Raw genomic sequence first — 17,911 nt, 5'->3', positions numbered from 1 at the left:
TCCTACGTACGTACATCTTCAATTAATAATCCGAACACATATATATATATATATACTATAAGCAAGTGATATGACTTTAGAAAGATCTGAAAAAAGAGCTGAAATTCCCTACATTGACTTTAAAAAGATCTGAGAAAAGACCATTAATTGTTCTTATGTTTATGTAAAGTATGGTTTTCTATTCTTATAGTAATAACCAACACATCTAGAAACACACAAACAATGCCAAAAGAAGCTAAATAATTCCATCAAGAAAAGTTCAAACAGTAGAAGTTTTGGGAGAGAACCAAATTACAAGCCATTGATCCTTAATTAAATTAAGAGGATGTTTAGTTTAGCTTATTTTATGGGCTTATTAACTTAGTGAAAATTCGAGAAACGAGTTTATCAATTTAAGCTTATAGGCTTAATAAGCTCAAGTTATGAGGCCGGTGGTTTAGATTAGCTTTTCTATATGTATAGTTTTTGTTAGCTTACTACACAATCCCTAACTAATTAAACTCAAGATTAAACTTGGTGGTTTATTTGTTGCTAAACAGCTTATAAGTTTTTAAAGAAACTACTTTGAAGAAGTTTTCTCAAAAAAGCTATATAACGTTACACATATAAGCTAATTACAGAAGTTATATAACTTTATAAAGACTCATTACTGTATGCAAAAAAAAAAAGTCAGTCTTCAATAGACATTAATTATAGATATTTACACAAAAGAAAGAAAAGAAAGAAAGTAGATACGTATGATTTTGAACACATATATATGTGTCATCTAGTTTAACATGCAGCCATTCAGATGACATTTTTAAAAATCAACAAAAGCTCCCCACAAAACTTCATATAAATTGATTTGATAAACATTTAAAAACCAAAAAAAAAACATAGATACTATTAGCAATTGAGATTCAACAAGCTCTGATAACATATATAAAAATGCAGAATTAGGAAAATATATGAGCTTACAGTAAGGATTATCAACACAAGGTTGAATAGGTCGCGAATGATATGAATAATATGAAGGGGATTGGGGTGGTTTTTATAGTGAATTAGTATATGTGTTTGAGTGTTTAACGTCTAGTTTTTTAGATAATTACAGTCTATTATTAATTCTATACTTTTATTTAAATTTAACATCAACTTATAATTTTACGGTTAGCAAGCATTTATTCTTAAGAAAAATATCTATATAATCCTATTGATACATACTACTCTATCGTATGGAGTATATCTTACTCTAATTTATCTATTTATTACCCTTAATATAAAGAAGATAAATACATCTCGATAGTGTATAATTAAAATAGAGTACGGAATGGTATCTTTTAAGATACTATTTTAATTTAATCTGGGTTAGATATAAACTAAATGAGCTGTTAGAAAAAAAGGTATAAACTAAATCAATAAAAAAGAATGAGTTATAGTTAGGCATACATTAAAAAAAAAGAAAAAAAAAAGAACTTAACAATAGTCCATGGCTATATTTAGACATGGGCAAAAAATCGGTTCCAATAAACCAAGAATTGAAACCGAAAAAATTGGTTCCTCAAGAACCGATCGTTTTGGGACCAATTCCAGTTTTGGATCCAAAAATCGGTTCTGGAACAGTTTCAAAACGGTTCGGAACTGGTTCCTATAAGAACTGGATTTTGGCCACTTTAGTTGTATTTAGCAATATTTATAAAAATAAACATATGTTATTCCATGTTTCCATAATAGATAAGAAGTTTAACTTACAACATATTTTTCACTAATTTTATTCATTTTGGATAGGGATATAGTCATATAGATATCATAAAAAAATAATTATATTAATCCTTATAGTGTGATTGTTAAATACTTCGAAATATTATATTAAAGGAAAATGTATTTAACGTGCATAAAAAAATTTGTATCTTCCATATTAAAAGTCTGTCCCCTGATTTTCATGATAAATGTACAAACTATTTATGCACCTTAAACACATGCCCAAAGGCTGTATTTAACAAACCCCTATATTAAATAGTAAAAAAAGATGGACTTTTTAAAATATTGAATTAAATAATAACAATTAGAGGAAAACAAAACAAATTGCTTTTCGGAATAAAGAAAAAAAAAACCAAATAAATCGACACTTCATAGACTTTTCAAATGGTTTTACATTTGTAGAGAGGGGAATGATATTGTTACAACAACATTTAGTCATCTACAACAATACCTGAATTATATAGTTGTACACTATACAATGAAATTTATACTTTTGTTATACATGACTAATTTATGTTGTAGCAATATCACTCGTATTCATGTTTTACTTTTTTTTTTTTGAATAGTAAAACGAAATTGTAAATGGAACCGTAACCAATAATCACTCGTTTATACGACATTTGGTCATATGTATAAACCCGACCCACCCGAAATATCGACAAATACTACGACACTGTTTGTCCTTGAGTATTTGCTCAATGGTTGAATGATCATCCCCCATACATGAGGTCTTGTGTTTAAGCCTTGGGGGAGGACATAAGGAAGTCACTTTATGAGGGCTTGACTTGAGTTTACTCAGGTTCAAGTCTGAAGGGGGCAGGGTTTACTCTTATTAATCGTCGTGCCTTCATGCGGATTAGTAGGGGGTTTTTCCCCCGTCTGGTATTTAAAATAGGCATTTCTACTTTGAGGAAGCTCTCTAGCGCGGATCCGATTAAGACAACGTTATGATAGACCTCTCGCTGTCGAATCGCGACACGAAGTTTTCAGCGAAATTCAATCTTAAAATATAAAAAAAAAGGAAAAAAAAAACGACACTGTTTGACTTTATTTCTCTGTCACACACACACTCACTCACTCACCTAACGCACGCACGCACGCACACTGGTGATCCTCTCCATATCCCTATTCTCCTCTGCCGCTTCCGCTGCCGCCTGTAATAATAGTCCTTCACTACTCAATACATTTGTACGTATTTTAGTTGATTATATCATATATTACTTTCTAACTGTTATGTATAAGGTTTAATTTTAAATGTACATTTGTTTAATTGTTTTTTTTTTTCTTATCAAGTTAATTTTGATCATGAACAATTGAATATAATCTTGTGTGTGTGTGTCTATATATACATATATATATATGTGTGTATAACAATAACAGTTTTCGGTTCATCTGTTTGTTTACATTATGTGTAATGAATAATAATACTACACAACTAATTTTCCTTTTAGTATGACTAATTGTCTAAATAGAGAGCTAATTAATTTTAATATTGATTCTTGTAACTAGAGATCAAAGGGGGCTTAATTGTGAGAGCATAATGTCTGGTGGGCCCTCTTTTGCTAAATTTCCAAGGTGTCAAGTAGCTTACACAGAAGCCGTCCCAATTCAATCCGTCGCTCCCACTGCAGAACCCGAAAACAAAAAGAAAACTGAATATTCTTTCAAAATCCCAAAAGGGCCAAACAAAACCACAAAGAACAAGCCTTGTATTTCTAAAAAGTCAAAGAAAAAGACCACCTTAAAACCAAATGTCAAGAGAAAGGATTTTGACGTCGTTTATGAAGAATCAAAATACGATTTTTCCAAGCTACCTCCTCCTGTATGTTCTTGCACGGGTGTTGCTAGACAGTGTTATAAATGTGGGATTAATGGATGGCAATCTTCTTGTTGTACCTCTAAAATATCTGTTTTTCCCCTCCCAACGAGGTCATTGAGGCCTGGGGTGCGTGTCGGTGGAAGGAAAATGACTCTTGGTGCATACCGGAAGCTACTTTGTAAGCTAGCAAGCCAAGGTTATGATCTTTCTCATCCGGTTGACCTCAAGGCACACTGGGCTAAACATGGTACTAATAACTTTGTTACATTTAAGTAAAATTATTAGTTAGTATATGCTACTAGAGTTTTCGATGTTGTGGTAAAGCTAGTTTCAATGTTTCAAGACTATTGTTACCATGTCTTTTCTGCTGTTAATATTAACATGGTTTGGTTTTACTTGTTTTACTAATCGGCATCCATCAATGGAAACACATAAGGTAATGATAGTTATGAATCAGAAACAGGCCATTAAAATGTTTGTTATGGATGCTTACCGTATTTCTTATCATTTGGGAAGTTTTCCTTATTACAACTGAAGAAATCATAGCAACTACAAATACACTAAACTAGAGACCGAAAGGAACCCTTTGGAAATTAGTATTTTGAAGTTGTGAAGCGTTTCATTTACGAGCATAAGTATTTCATTTGAAGTGAATAAAAATCATCTCTACCAATTGTCACAACTATTGTACAATTCACCTTTTCAATATTAATAAATAGTCATTTTTTATTGAATAGTTATGTAGTTTTCCTCGCATAAGCATTGTATATATTACGGAGTTGAAATGATTATTTTTATCAATACATGTTATGCTTTGGTTGGTTAGTAGATCTAATATTTCAGTAAAAGTATTAAAGAAGCTTCTGAATTGTGAGGAAAAAAAAAACTTGGAATTTGTGGTGTATGCAATCATCTGTTGGATAAAATGAGGAAAATCCTTGGTTTAGTGGCAAAGAGATTAAAGCGGTCTTAAAAGCGTCAGATGCCCGAAAAGTTAGAAGTATGTACAGGTAACACAAAATCAAGTTCAAGTTCATACGGGAACTTTAGACGGTTGTATATGCTGCCTGCACTCTATATTATTTAGTTATTGTAGGTATATGAGGAAAGTAGAGGTGTTCTTTAATCTTTCATTTAAGATTTCGATTCCCTATATTACAGATCTCCATGGAATAGACAAATATAACTAGATACATATGGGAGTGTAACTCTCATGACTCATGAGACTCGTGACAGAAGCCTAACACTCAGAATTTTACATGAAAAAAAAAGAGGTTATAGAGGAAATAAAAATCAAGGGACTTTTGTGTTCCATGTTAAACCACTTCTGGTTTCTTTACTTTAAGCTTTTGTAGCTTCCAGTGGAGCTGAGGCCCTGCTGGCTGTGATTTGTTCAAAGAGGTCACGGATTTTCAAACCAACAATGGTTTGGAAGAGACCAGTGCCGTTGTTGCTACCAGGGAAGTCGGCATGCTTCAACATTTGTTGGGTGATTTCACCGTAGAATTTGGTGGAAATGTTGCTCAAATGACTCTCGACATAGATGAGCTCATCTAGTCTATCGAATTGCCCATCCATCTCCAAAACAGATACCTGGAAGGTTAAAAAAAAGTGTGTCAGTTCAGTTACCAGCTTATATTGGTGCACTGATAAAGATGCTACAATTGACTATAGAGATGTAACATTGGATGGGTCAGATCAGTTGAGTAAAGGTTTAAACGGTTCAGTCGAAATTGATATATATATGTACCGGCCGGGTAACTTTTGACCTATTCTAATTCATGACCTTAATATGATTCAAAAGAGATACAATATAAACCGAATTGACTTAATAGATGCTTTGAATAGAAAGTTATTTGAAATTACCTCATTGTCGAAGTAAGTATCAGGACCATATGCGAATTTGATACCAGGGTAAGAACAGGTGAGCTTCCTCCCACATGGAATCCATGAGATGGTGGATCCTTCATCAAACAAGTAAACCGGGCTGAAGTATTTCACACCCTCTTTCATTATCAGCTTCACTCTTAGAACCTTTCCCTCGTTGTCATCTGGAATCAGCTGCGTGGGCAACACTTCTATAACTGCATCTGCGTATTGCTTTTGTGGGTCTACAACATGAAAGGGGAGTTCAAAACATGAGATACAGAGCCAGTCTTTTATGGTTTACAATCCTCTCAAGCTTTAAAAAGGGTAATCCTGTTCCCATATTCAAGTTTCTGACTATTTATGTATGGGTATTAGAGGTTGCAAGACGGGTATCACCGTTGGTATAATGCGTCAGGTCGGATTGGCTGGTAAATCTTTTTTTCCATCGATTGCACTTTTACTTTTAGTATGATCTGATATATGAAATTTGATCACAAAAACAATATTATTTATAAAAAGTCTAAATCTAAATCTTTGAACAAAATGATGTTGGAGGTTAAATGCCTTAAAACTTTTGGGCTACTTTCAGCCAGGTTTTACATGAAATTTGAAGTTCACTTTAACCCATGCGTAAATAAATGGATCGGAATTGTTACCTCTAATATGTATAGTTGCTTTTGATACTATGTTTTAGGGAATCGTCTTGCCAAAAGGGTGGAAGAAATTGTACAAACCAAGGTGCAAGTTGCGCAGGAATAATGCAGAATGTAAGAACACTACTATCCTAATTAATAACTTAAAAATTACAGCTAGTTTATTTACCAATATAAGCATCAAAGTCTGGCTTTCTGGCCTCAATACTAGCTTTGATACTTTCAAGGCTGTGTCCTCTCTCTGCCATGTCTCTCTGTAATTTATAAAAACAGTTAGCACAAATCTTCGATGCAGTGTGTAAAATTGGTCAATGTATTTCATGCTTAGCCGATACCCTATGTCATTTTTTCCTTGTCCTTCCCCGCCTCTTTAGTTATGTAGGTTTAGATTCTAGTATTATTAAGATTTGAGAACAATACTTGTATGAGGTGGCAAAGTGGACAAATCGATCAGGTTGGGTAATAGGTCGCACTCGGTAATTTTTATGACAGGTCAATGTGGCTAGGTTTAGGTTTAGTCCATGTGTATTGAACTATTTAAATATGTAATGTATTTAATATAATGATGAAAACTAATTTAACTGAAATACTTTTTCTTTTTTTCTTGAAGTAAAGTTATTTCAGAGGTTGTATATGTCTGAAAACATTTCTGATCACTTTTGATCCGTCCAAACTATTTGACCCCTCCCTGTTTTAACCAAGTTGTTTTGAAAAAGATTATACACTTTTGACATGTTATATGTCATATATAGCCCTGATTAACCCAGTTCTAGGTAAATAAGTTAAATCGGGTTCCTCAGTCAAGGGTGTAATAATACCTGAATTTTCCAGGCAAATTTAACATCGTCGCTGATGTCCAAGTAGATGCTGAAGTCCAAGAGGTCTCTTACTCTCTCATCATACCTATGCATTTTAAGAGCAGCAAATTAAATTTCCAACACAATCTCATTTTACTTGAAACTATGACTTTTAGTCAGAAATGAGCAGATTTATCGGTTGCTTTCTATCTGGCATGCCCTTAGGCGTTTGGATGTGAATTGTGGAAGTGATTATGTGGCATCTAATGAATCATAATTTGGTAATCAGATATGACGTTATTTTGGATGTGGTTAAGCTATTTGGAGCTTTAGATGTGGTTAAGCTATTTGGAGCTTTAAATAATCAACTAAGGTTCCGGTATTTTGGAAAATACTGATATCTTGATAGAATACATAGATAAACTTAAAACGGATAATTTGGTGAAGCAGGGCTTGTTTTGTGAAATGTAGAGTAAAAGCCTCTCAAGTGAGTTGTGTTAGATAGATCAATTTAGTTTAGAGCACATAATAAGTTCTGTTGCAACTAGTATCAAACTGATGATCCGGAACTTATATTTAACTCTTAACTGGTCAGATAGTTAAAACTCAAAAGCATGTCTACATAGCCAGACATTAAAAACTGATAGAGTTTAAGTTACAATAAGAAGATAATCAGTTAAAAAACGCAAAGCAAAACACCCTTCTTAACTATAATTTCCGCTTTGATACTGTTATTATTTGCAATATGAGTTATATATGCACTGCTAGCTTGCTAAGATATTAAGATCATAGATTTGAGTCATTAATAAAGTTGTACTTACATTGGGTGCAAACCTTCAATGACGAGGATCTTAGGCGGCTTGATGAGCTCAGGAGGGTCCAAAAGACCACTTACATGGTTATAAATAGGCTTGTCAACAGCTTTACCGTCTTTAAGAGCCTTAACTTGTTCATACATAAGATCAAAGTTATTGGCTCTTGGGTCAAGTGCTGTCACCCCTTCAACTTTCCGTCCTGTTCTATCCAATGAATGGTAATCATCCAAACATATAACCGTTGTAGTGTCACTAATAAGTGTGTTTGAATCAGGATTGCCTCCCTTTGGTGGTTCTGCTGCACCTCCAAACACACTAGTTAACCTTCTCATGAAGGTACTCTTCCCACACCCCGAGTCTGCGGCTAGTCCGATTACTATAGTATCGCCTGCACATCTTATCACACCACCTCTCACTCTGCCTCTGTTAGTCCTGTTACCTGCATTGAAAAATAACACATGTCTTTGTTGAATTCCTAAGTTGGTTTTTGTTGGTGTTGAGATTGAACATGTTGAGTTCAGAGATTGGACTGTGTATACTGTGGACACTGCCATATTTTTCTCTAAACTTTGTGAAACTTAGGAGAGAGATGGAGAGAATGAGAAAATAGCTTTTTAATGTGTCACTTATACTGGGCTTTTGGTCATTTTCTATTAAGTGATAGTTTTTGTGAGATACAAAATGAAAGAAGGGGTAAGCTTAAAGTGGTACATGCAATTCTAATGTTGATATAAAAAAATACAATGTACCACTTAAGTTAAAGAAATAGAGTGGTCATACTCACAGTTGTGCTGTCTTTAAAAAGTTTGAGGCCATTTTAGTCATTTCAAAATGTTGGGAAAAAAGATTGGGTAATGAAGATGTGGTGATGGCATTTGTGATAGCAATAGACATGGAGAAGCTTGGTGGTTATTTGTTGCAGTTTGGATATTTGTCATGCCATGTGGCACCTAGGAATTGGTTGATTGAGGATGAGGGTAGTTTGTGTGGAGTAGAGCTTTTGGTCCTTACATGCCAACCATATCAAACCTTGGTCATCTTCTTTGCCATTTTGCTCCTCACAAAACTTGAATTCCATTTGCTTTTTGACAATTCATAAGAATTAATAATTAATATTTGTAGGTATATTGTATAGTTTATAGTACAACCAAAAAATTAGTAGGTGCAGGTATTTACTGTGCCTCCTTGACTCAATTAATATTTTTTCGTAATCTATATATGTTTAATTTCGTTCTATTTACGCGTATATGCATAATCCTAAACTTCGGTATATACATGGTCAACTTATATTAACAATTACCGCCAACTCCGCAACTAAAAGAAAGATAATATCTGCATATTGGCGTATAGAAAGAAATAAGAGTTGATTGTATGCTTGGAACTTGCTCAAGTAAAACTATTGGGTTCTTAGTTCTCAATACCTTTGTGTTTTCTCCTTGATTTTCAACAAGCCTGTTAACAGGGATGTTTTGCTTCTTGTAATATCCTAGAAACGGTTTCCATTATGTGATGATTTAAACGTTTTATTAAGCACTTGAATTATAAAAGAAATCTCACTGCCATGAAATTAGAATTCTATGTTGCATCCTCTGCTCAATTAGAGGTGTAACATCATCAGAATTCGATGTGTGATGATTTAAGCGTTTTATTAAGCACTTGAATTATAAAAGAAATCTCACTGCCATGAAATTAGAATTCTATGTTGCATCCTCTGCTCAATTAGAGGTGTAACATCATCAGAATTCGATGTGTGATGATTTAAACGTTTTATTAAGCACTTGAATTATAAAAGAAATCTCACTGCCATGATATTAGAATTCTATGTTGCATCCTCTGCTCAATTAGAGGTGTAACATCATCAGAATTCGATTTTACATCAGTGTGACTGGATCCCGCAATCCCTCTTTGTCCATGCCAAAAGGTATAGTTCCAGTTCTGGGTGGATTAAAACTGAGAAAAATAGTCATTTCTTTGGTTCATCATTTTTTCTAGTATTATAGCATTACTCTGGAAAATCTGTCTAAATTTAAAGTTGACGTGAACATGTAAGATACAAAAGGTAAAACATTGATTCAAATTCCAAAAGTAATAATTTAAAACAAAAAATGTTCAAAAGTTAAACTGGGTGATTCAAAGATCTCATCAGAAACTGGCAACTCCTAGTTTTGGGGCCAAAAGTATTTGTTTTTGACAGCAATTTAATAAACTTCATCTGAAGTTACAAGAATGAAAGGACAATTCAAAAAAAAAAAAAGTTGATTTTGCATGAAGTGAACGGAAAGACACCCAAGCCACCATTAATATTCGGTTAGGCGATAGTTACATAAAACAATTCCATTTACCTAAAAGATTTGGATGAGAGAAAATTAGATGAAAGACAACACTGTTTCACTCATCAGGCAAATTTAGGTATACTTAAACGAATGAAATAACACAACGTGCATGTGAAAAATAAAACCCTATAGAATCAAAATGCAATCTAGAGTAAAGCTGTAACATTTCATGTTCCTATAATCAATTACACATATACTTTCTAACATGACAAATGAGCAAAACCCTCCACGTAACAAGCCAAGCCGCCACTAGTGGAGATACGGCATTTTAACTCAACTACTGGTACTTCACATATAGGTATAAAACCAACTCACAGGAGGCAGCATCATAGACTAGCATCACTTGTTTCCACGGAAATACATGTAAACTTTCTGGAGAAACCGAACAATAAAAAAGCATTGATGCAAATTTAACAATAAAAAACAATAAAAGAAATAAATGAGCTGAAAAGAAGTATATTCTCTGACCTGGAGTACCCAGAAGCTTAGAAGTGATTCTAAACAGAATAATCCAAATCCAACCATATAGAAGATCTGCATGAGCAATAAATTAATTGTTATTTGTGATTACCAAGGCATAACTGTCATACCGACTTACAGAATGTGAAAATCAGAAACACGTGTCACATGGGCTGAATGCAAATTGCCAAGCTACTTTCTATCAATTCTACTTAGGAGATACACAAAAATTACTGTTCATTTTGCACAGTGTAACATTGTTGTCGAGCAATATGCTTTTGTTTCTATGAAGTATCAAAAAAGCTTGGTCTACTCGTAATATAGAAAACTACAATGTCTACAGTGGATGTTGAAATCTATACTCAACCAGTCTTGAAATTCAGAAAATTCCACAAATAAGCACACGATGGCATACTCAAACTATTCTTCCCTCTATTTCAAATAAGATGAAAAATTTGACTTACAAGGTTTAGTAGACGACTAATCCATCAAATAACTATCTCATATAGAAGCACAGAGATATGCAGAACTTTTACATGTCAAAAAGACTTGGAAGGTAAAATTTTTTGGAGATTAATATATTGTCACTTGATATAAAATTGTTTTGGTACCTTCCATAGAGTCCTAGATCTTAAAGTTATATATTATAACCACTTCGGCACTTCAAACCACATTTTCCAATTCATCATGACCGAATGTTAATCAATCAGATTTCACAAACCAAGCACCTTTTCTCTATCACATAAAAAGATTTACGACTTGTGAAACCATTCAAGGCAATCTTACTGGTTTGGCGTGGAATGTAAGCAACGGGATATGGTAATAGTATAATCTTTCCCTTTTAGAACACACATGCATATACATACAGACTAGAAAGGAATTCATGCCCCAACAACAATGACACCCAATCCTGCCAGATGGGGTGCCCGGGGAGGGGGGATGTAGACAGTCATAGTCATACATCTACCTGAGGGTAGAAAGACTGCTTCCAGAAAGATACTCAAGAAAAAATACCCCTATTATTATCCCCTAAACCTAATGAGCGCAAGTAGTTGAGCTATCCAAACTCATCAATCATCATGTACTTGAGTTAGGCCTTTTGGCCGTTTATTATGACAGTAAATCAGTAATCATAGATATACAATGCATGCTTGGTTTAGGGCTTACCCCCGCTAGTGCATGGTCAGAAAAGACATCAATTGCAGCTAGAATACCCCTATATTGAAAACAGGTAGACTAAAATTAGAAGACGCGCCTCAAACGCATACATACAAATGAATAAATGATTTAATGTAATAAACTGAGTATGAATCAGTGTGTTACCAATAAAAAAGAAACAAATGAAAAATTGTTTTACGATATAAACATGCAGTAGTGACAGCTACTTTGAAGTTAAGATAGAGAGCTTACGTCAATGACTTCCCATGAAAGACTATTGGAGGAGCGATAGCAGCAAATATACAAAAGCCAAGATGGAGCTGCAAAACGAAATGAATTTAGATTATATGGAACGGGCTATTTTAAATCAACCACCAAAAGAGCTGATATGGGTTCTCAGTAGCAGCTTACCAAGTAGAACAAGAAAAACCAACCAAATTTCAAAGCACTGTCAGTCCTGCAAAATCAAAAAACATAAAAGGCTTATAGTTACGACCAACTTCCTGCTATCACTCAAACAAGTTTATATAATAAAGGGAATGCATAAATGTTAAAAAAGGGAAATGGAGGAGAAAACAGTGAGCAGTCATTGCAACCAAAAAAGTAGATATTTTGTTATTTCATACTAGTTTTGACGATTTCTTTTTGTTGCTATTTTCATATTTGATTTATTTGCTTTTTGGAGAGAACACAGTGACATTTTTAATCAAGAAGTAACCCATTTTTAATATTACAAGGATATGTGAAAAGGAAAAATTCTAAGGAATCTGATACAAATCCAACTTAATTAACTTTTCAATGGCAAAATTGATCCTCAGATTGTACTGATATTTAACCTGTACACCTCAGCAGAAACGTCCAAAACACATGCTTAAATTCTTAATATCAAATTAAAAGCCTCACCTCCATCTTATCATCCAATTCTCAGTGTGTCTAAAACAATCGATCCGGGAAAGAGGGGACAACTGGAAGAACTATGATGCAAGAAATTTGTAAATCACAATCTAAGATGAGTACTAGATGAAAAGATAACTGAAGTACTGAACCCCTACTAATAATATTCGCAGCTGCAAGTCACCGATGACGGTTACTCAGCAAAAATAACTCCTGAACAAGCCACTCAATTGGACCAAACAATACTTTTTTTTGAACATTAACTCATGATCTATGTTAACAACATACATTGTAGCGTAGGAAAAAGATCTTCCTTAACATCCTAGCGTTCATAAGGTCCTAGTTGGCAACTTTTTGTAGGTATATCAGTATGTGTGAAATGTAGGATATCAACCCTAATCTCCGCCAGACAAATACGGTTGCATACATATCCGCTTTGGCATATAAAGGATAACGTCCACTTGAGTGGATACTAGAGTGAGCAAATTCAACCTATTTACTTGTGAACAGGTCAATTTCGGTTACATTCTATATCCAACAAGGCAACAAATGAAAGCAGAATGAATTTGCGAGAAAACAGGTCAAACAGGTTAAAACAGGCACAACATGTACTGATGTATACAAACCCTTGATTAATTTATGCAAAGAAAAACTATGCCATCATTAAGATAATAAACTACCCAGTTATATACATTAAAAAATGTGAGTTTAGGAGAAACAAAGTGTTTTGGGTCAATCAACCTGCTCCTTTTTCACCTGTTCCAAAGAATTACCCATTTTACCTGATAGTGACCCTCCCCAATCCCGCTTATTTTGGCAAATAAAGATGATACGAGATGACCATATCATGTTCGAAATGCATTTAGAGCCCTATAGCTATTGACTTGCTACCTTAGTATAGAAAATAGCAAATCACTTAAACTTACTTTTAGAAAAGAAAAATATAAGAGCTTGCTCAATAAAAAAATACCTCATTGCACGATAGAGTGGTCGGTACCATAATACATAGGAAAGGGGTACTCCAAGGAGTGCATAGATTGTTGCAAGGAAAAAGATCTTCACACCTGGACATGGTAAGGTATAGAAGCTCAGAACTTGACATTGGGGTTCTTAACACCAGTTTAAGCATCATAAAAGAATGTATAAACTTACCACCGCCTTTGATCCAACAGACGATCACCGCTATGACGTTAAATGTCAGGCAGAGAACTATGCCTGCATAAAAAAGTGTTAATGCCAAAGGAATTGCAGATCACGGAATCAAATTTCTCACTAGATATAGCATTCAATAAATTAACTAGTAAGACATGAAATTCGTACCTAACCAACTTGCAAAAGCCAAATACTGCAACTTTTGAGCATGAACTGGTATCTCATTGGCTATATCATGATGGATTATTGGAAAAAATGGAGGCCAGTTCCTATCATCCGTGGGAATGGCAGCTGTTTTCACATGGAATGAGAGTGATGTTTAAATGTGTCACTGTTAACAAAAATAAAGTTCAAGCGATGATACTAAATAGCACTACTCACCACCAGCAACAGCCTCTTCTCTTCGTTTAATGTCCTGTACGATACAAGGTTATATGTAAATTCAAACCATTCTAGAATGCAGAGTAGATAAGTACAACACAAACTAGTAGCAATATTGGATAGTATCACATTGATAAAAACACAGTTTGCCTTACCCACAAAGATAAAAGGAAATGACATACTAGCAAGGCAGATAACAGCTAAGTACGATTATGATAACTGTGAAACCAACCTTTTCCCGTCTCTTCAAGTCAGATTCCCAATTTGAAAGTTCTGTTGCTTTTTTCTTTGGATCCTGGAACATATACACCACCAGGTAAAGTAAGCATCCCAATACAGACTTCAAAGAAACTAATATTGGAAATACATATCAACTTACATTCATTGAATCCAATGGTATATCAACAGTTGCATCATGCTTTTGACCAAAACCAAAAGTACTAGCAACCATCTGAGGAATGCGGGATTTTGATTCAGGAGCGGCATTGCCGTTCTGCAATCAGGTGATAATATGTTGAGATGGCAACAAAGTAGATCAAATTACAGTACGAAAAATCTATATTGCATTCTTTAATCATGGTTAGACATCAAACTCCATTTTAAAAAGTATATGTGGACCCAGTTATTTCACAAGTGACAATAGGGCAATAGGCCTTAACTCCAAGCATACCAGACAAAAAGAGATCAAATTTTAGTACATGAACTTCAGACAGAGGCTGGATTCTTTAAACATGGCCTAAAATTAAACTCTGTTGTGAGAAGTATATCTTCATCCAGTCTAGGCTATAACTCAGCGCATATGCCTCAAGAATGTGTACAGCACATGTAATATTTTTCGGCAATGGTTATCCAAAGATCAAGAAGTTGATTTCAATCATAATTTTGCAAGTGCATAATATACTTTATTTTTAATTGCAGGGATACCCGTATTCTCATGTATTGAACTCTTTAGTCCTTGTGTTGATGCTAACAAAACGCACATACATATACCAGATAGACAAATGAAACAAATAGATGTTTACATTTGGCTTTAGAACTTTAGAACCCTTGGCTCAACTTGACTCGACCCCAATTGAAGTGAACCCATTCAACCAGGTTTGTTATGTGACCCATTAGCCAACCCGAACCGCTTATTTTGCCATATTTACCCAACCTTGCATATTATAGTAAGCTTAGTTCGAAACAGTTGAAGTAGTTAAATTATTAAAGAATCTATGTGCCTGTTTAATTGAAGTTATTAAAAGTTTTGAAGTGTTTAAAAGTAAAACTACCGGGCTTCACCCCTAGGACTTTCACTCGAGCCCATCTATAACAATCCGAACAAGATCCGTGCAACCCACAGGCCTATTTGACTAGTATACATATGTAAGCTTGTGTCACAAACTTCAAAACCTGGAGAATTTAATTTTTATAAAATGAAATGCTATTATGAATATGGATCTATATAATAACAAATTAATGCTTGTTTAGTCCAATTCGAATTTTCAATGTTAAAGGTGTAGAAAGGTCCAGAAAATATAAATCCTAAATAATAGCGACATTCGTCTTGTTTGATAATGTTTAATATCTATATTTTTATATCCGAATATGAATCCGTTTTTTTTATTACTTTAATATCATAAATATGCAACATACCATATCATAAATCCAGTTCGATCATTAATTTCTAAAAATAACCAAATCCGGAGCATCCCTCCGCCACAAGTCCACAACCTAAATTTCAGCAATAATCTACAAATCCGCAAACCGGCAACGCTTCCATATAAATCCGCTAACTAATCCTCACAAAGAACATAAAAATTCAACTCATACAAAAAAAAAATCATCTCAACCAGTTCCAAATCAGCAAACTACACATTCACAATGCTGTCTGTATCTATACATTATATACAGCCGATTCACTAAGTCAGTAGTAATCTCAGATCTACATTATAATTACACAAAATCGCCATAAATCGACATGCAGAACACACATTGGTATTAAACTAACAGAATATTGTGTGTGAGCATAGATACATACATATATATATATCCAAAAATAACAGAAAACCTAAATTAAAAGCATAAAAATAGGTAGATCTAGAGTTACCGAAAAAGGATTGACATCTTCTTCAAAAGGATTCGGATCTTCACGGCGATTCATGGCTGGATTTTGACTTCTTTCTGTGTGTGTGTGTGTGTGGATAGATAAGACGCAAAAAATTGTGCGAAAATAAGTTCCGAAAAGTGTGATTTGGTTATATTTGTGTATCTATATCTGTATCTCGTAAGTGTGTGTGTATATTGAGTGTGGGTGTGTTTATCTGTGTGTAAAGCGGGATGGATGGTATTTTATATGATTTGGTCCCTCAATTTTGGCTGTATTTATGTATCTGACTTCAATTCTGTCATATTCTTTTGAGTTAAATCGAGCGATTATTTTGTTTCTATTGGTTTAACTACCCGCGTAATATGCGGGAAACATATACTCCCTCCATCCCAATTTAAATGTCACGTTGACTAACTTTGACCGTAAATAACTTTGTTTGTACTATATAGTAGTTGATAAAACTTATATGAACGAAAAGTACATTAAAAACTCAATTCATTCATATATTTTATATCAAGTGTTACATGACACAAACAAAGTTATTTACGGTCAAAGTTAGTCAACGTGACATTTAAATTAGAACGGAGGGAGTATAATTAATGACATGTTAAATTTATATAATATTATATCAGTTGACAAATATATAACCATTTAAGAATTAAACCCCCGAAAAAAAATGAAGTTATATCAGTGGTCGTTTAAATTCCGGTTAACAGACCAGACAGTTAATAAATTGATACATCATCTATTAGAGGACTCGCCAAGTAAGGTTTTTGTTTCTTTGGATGTCTTTCATTCATCCGGATATGTCTGCATTGTCATTGTACTTGTGCTTTAAAGTTTTGCTTAAATAATTTAATTATATACTAAAATTACTAAGCAATTTAATGATCAATCCATATATCGCATGTTGTGTTAATCTAAGCTAATATTATGCAAAATATCATTGTAATTTTCACACGATTATTTTTTGATATATAATTGAGATAGCTTATTATAAACTCTATATTTATTTTTTTAGTTTTTTTTATTAAGAAGACCGGTTTGACATATGGTTCGGTTTTCAAAACATTGATCTAAATAAAAACGATATATGATAAAAATTCTATACAAAAAACCTTATAACCAAATTTTATTCGTTATATGATAAAAATATTATAAAAAAATATAATTAATATTAACGTATTACATTAAAAAAAATTTATTGGAAAAAAATAAAATTTAATTTTAAAGATAAAAAATGTTGTAAAATATAAAAATATTAGTTTTCATAATTATAATATTAAAAACATTAATTATTAATGTCTACAAACTTAAATAAAGAAATAATAATAATTTAAATTTATTAAAATAAAATTAAATCTAAAAGAGTTAAATAAGGTATATGACATCATCATTTGATCTAATGGCTCTAAGTAAAAGTTAAACTTCATCTAAGATTCCATATTTTTCTAATTATGAATTAAGGTTTCTGTTTTATATATATATAGATATATTTTGTTAAACACGATAAATTAATTGTTTAATGTAGTTAGTTAAGTTTGTCTACCTCTGTGGTCAGGGCCCTCTTAAACATTAAAAAGATTACCCATTATCTTTTAGAGACCTAAATTGTAGTCAAGTTAATCGACTTATTTTTATGTTAGTTTTTGGTTTTTAAGAAACGAAATTTGAAATATAGCTACATGAAGTTAGTAAAAAGTTGTTTTATTTTGTACGAGCATAAAAAGATAATATAAACTTGTAACCTATTGT

The 17,911-nt window shown here is 33.3% G+C and overlaps 3 protein-coding genes across 4 annotated transcripts; 1 reads left to right on the top strand and 2 right to left on the bottom strand.

Annotated features, from left to right (window-relative positions):
• Nucleotides 1-2,788: 2,788 nt before the first annotated feature.
• LOC122585797 (protein BASIC PENTACYSTEINE7-like) lies at nucleotides 2,789-3,951 on the top strand. Its single transcript, XM_043757922.1, has 2 exons — nucleotides 2,789-2,925; nucleotides 3,247-3,951. The coding sequence occupies exon 2, from the start codon at nucleotides 3,278-3,280 to the stop codon at nucleotides 3,830-3,832; it is 555 nt and encodes a 184-aa protein (XP_043613857.1). The 5' UTR covers nucleotides 2,789-2,925; nucleotides 3,247-3,277; the 3' UTR covers nucleotides 3,833-3,951.
• Nucleotides 3,952-4,657: 706 nt separating this feature from the next.
• Nucleotides 4,658-8,378, bottom strand: LOC122598171 (phosphoribulokinase, chloroplastic). The gene is made up of 5 exons (XM_043770773.1): nucleotides 7,697-8,378; nucleotides 6,897-6,981; nucleotides 6,248-6,332; nucleotides 5,423-5,667; nucleotides 4,658-5,149 (listed from the first exon to the last, which is right to left on the bottom strand). Exons 1-5 carry the CDS (start codon nucleotides 8,242-8,244, stop codon nucleotides 4,898-4,900), a joined length of 1,215 nt encoding a protein of 404 aa, XP_043626708.1. The 5' UTR covers nucleotides 8,245-8,378; the 3' UTR covers nucleotides 4,658-4,897.
• Nucleotides 8,379-10,056: 1,678 nt separating this feature from the next.
• Nucleotides 10,057-16,374, bottom strand: LOC122579821 (secretory carrier-associated membrane protein 4). 2 transcript variants are annotated; one of them, XM_043752059.1, is made up of 12 exons: nucleotides 16,157-16,374; nucleotides 14,447-14,560; nucleotides 14,300-14,362; nucleotides 14,068-14,101; nucleotides 13,855-13,977; nucleotides 13,687-13,749; nucleotides 13,505-13,598; nucleotides 12,052-12,097; nucleotides 11,893-11,960; nucleotides 11,650-11,698; nucleotides 10,492-10,557; nucleotides 10,057-10,395 (listed from the first exon to the last, which is right to left on the bottom strand). In XM_043752059.1, exons 1-12 carry the CDS (start codon nucleotides 16,208-16,210, stop codon nucleotides 10,363-10,365), a joined length of 807 nt encoding a protein of 268 aa, XP_043607994.1. In that variant the 5' UTR covers nucleotides 16,211-16,374; the 3' UTR covers nucleotides 10,057-10,362. The 2 variants fall into 2 exon arrangements, with proteins under 2 accessions (XP_043607994.1, XP_043608003.1); XM_043752068.1 differs by lacking the exon at nucleotides 16,157-16,374 and adding an exon at nucleotides 15,703-15,794.
• Between the last annotated feature and the right edge of the window lie 1,537 nt (nucleotides 16,375-17,911).

Source organism: Erigeron canadensis, chromosome 1, assembly GCF_010389155.1.
Source record: "Erigeron canadensis isolate Cc75 chromosome 1, C_canadensis_v1, whole genome shotgun sequence".
Classification (NCBI taxonomy): Eukaryota; Viridiplantae; Streptophyta; class Magnoliopsida; order Asterales; family Asteraceae; genus Erigeron; species Erigeron canadensis.
Note: the sequence above shows the minus strand (reverse complement) of the source record. Positions and strands in the feature narration are given on the sequence as shown.